This window comes from Nestor notabilis, unplaced genomic scaffold, assembly GCF_000696875.1.
Source record: "Nestor notabilis isolate BGI_N333 unplaced genomic scaffold, ASM69687v1 scaffold8300, whole genome shotgun sequence".
Classification (NCBI taxonomy): domain Eukaryota; kingdom Metazoa; phylum Chordata; class Aves; order Psittaciformes; family Psittacidae; genus Nestor; species Nestor notabilis.
The window spans coordinates 8,770-10,542 of NW_009911554.1; the positions used below are offsets into that span (position 1 = coordinate 8,770).

At 56.4% G+C, this 1,773-nt stretch overlaps 1 protein-coding gene across 1 annotated transcript in view; it reads left to right on the plus strand.

Annotated features, from left to right (window-relative positions):
* Nucleotides 1-1,773, plus strand: part of SCAMP2 (secretory carrier membrane protein 2) — a gene marked incomplete at its 5' end in the record, with an annotated part of 7,759 nt that overhangs the window by 5,789 nt on the left and 197 nt on the right. The window contains 1 exon segment of the mRNA XM_010015374.1: nucleotides 394-511. Coding sequence (XP_010013676.1) covers nucleotides 394-511 — 118 coding nt within the window.

Genomic DNA, 1,773 nt, shown 5'->3' on the forward strand with positions numbered 1-1,773 from the left:
TGGCGGGTGAAAGCCATTGCCCTTGTCCTGTCCCTCCATCCCTTGTCTAAAGCCCCTCTCCAGGTTTCCTGGAGCCCCTTTAGGCCCTGGAGCTGCTCTAAGGTGTCCCCTTGAGGAGCCTCCCCTTCTCCAGCTGCCCCAGCCCAGCTCTCTCAGCCTGGCTCCAGAGCAGAGCTGCTCCAGCCCTCGCAGCAGCTCCGGGTCCTCCTCTGGCCTCGCTCCAGCAGCTCCACGTCCCTCTATAACATGATGCCCGGATGAGCTCTGGGTCCATTACCACAGCCATTACATTTTGGTTTTGCACTTCCCTGTAACCTTCCCCCAAGGGCTCTGTGCAGCTGTGGTTGCTGTGCGTGGTGCTCGCTGTTCTCACCCCACTCTCCTGTCCCGCAGCGGGTGGATCGCGGCGCTGTCGGAGCTGCACGGGAACCTGGCCGTGGCCATCATCATGATGGTGGTGGCAGGATTCTTCACGCTCTGTGCGGTTCTCTCTCTCTTCCTCCTCAAGCAGGTGAGTGGCCCAGGGGCAGGACGAGGTCTCACCTGAATTGCAGATCCACAGCTCAGGCTGCTCCCGGGGTATCCTGGGTTTGACACCTCCTCTCATCTGCCTGGGGGTCAGCTTGCTTTTGAATCATATCATACAACCCCAGACTGGTGTGTATTGGAAGGGACCTTAAAGCTCATCCAGCTCCAACCCCTGCCACGGGCTGGGACACCTTCCACTAGAGCAGGTTGCTCCAAGCCCCTGTGTCCAGCCTGGCCTTGAACACTGCCAGGGATGGGGCAGCCACAGCTCCTCTGGGCACCCTGGGCCAGTGTCCCACCACCCTCACAGGGAAGAGCTTCTGCCTCAGAGCTCATCTCAATCTCCCCTCTGGCAGGTTAAAGCCATTGCCCTTGTCCTGTCCCTCCAGGCCCTTGTCCAAAGCCCCTCTCCAGGTTTCCTGGAGCCCCTTTAGGCCCTGGAGCTGCTCTCTAAGGTCTCCCCTTCAGGAGCCTTCCCTTCTCCAGGCTGTAGGTGTAATCAGCATAATCAGGTCAAGAGTTTTTAATCAATGTATTTTTGCTTGTGCTTCCTGCTTTGGTGCGAAATTGCTTGAAGACTTGAAGGTGGGAAAGTAGCATTTGGGGAAGGGACAGAGCACAGATGCCATTAACCATGCAAGGTCCTAAATGTCATCCTTGTCACACATGGACCTCCAGTTTCTTGTGCCTCCCTGTAGCTGAGTTCATCCAGCATTGGCTGAGCAGTGGCTATTGCTTTGTTCAGCTACCCAGGGGTTTATAGTCGCTGTTGCCACTGTGTTGTTGGGCTTTCCAAAGCCTGGTGGCATCCACACAATTGCCTTCCTGGGGGTTCCCAAAACACAAGCCCTCCTTGTGATCAACCACGTGAGGGTTGCGTTTCTCCAGTTAACAGCAGCAGTGTGGCTCTGGGGGAGGCGAGGACAGGCTGAACTGGTCCTGTTTCCATGCTTCCTCCTCCTTTTCTCCCTGTCTTGATGGAAGCAGCTTGATGGACCCTCAGGTCCTGTCCTGCAAGTGTCTGTAAGCGCAGGGTTCAGTGTCCTTGCCATCAGAGTGCAGAAGGTTTTGCTCTGACACCCACTGTTTTGCTGAAAACTCCCCATTTTACAACGAAACAAGGATCTCCTGCAATGCGCAGTCTCCCATTCCGGGTGGGATGGGAGCAGTGGCTCCAGCCTGTCCTCTCCAGCTGCGTGACAACACGATGTGCAGCACAAACCCATGGTTTCCTGCTGCTCTGTG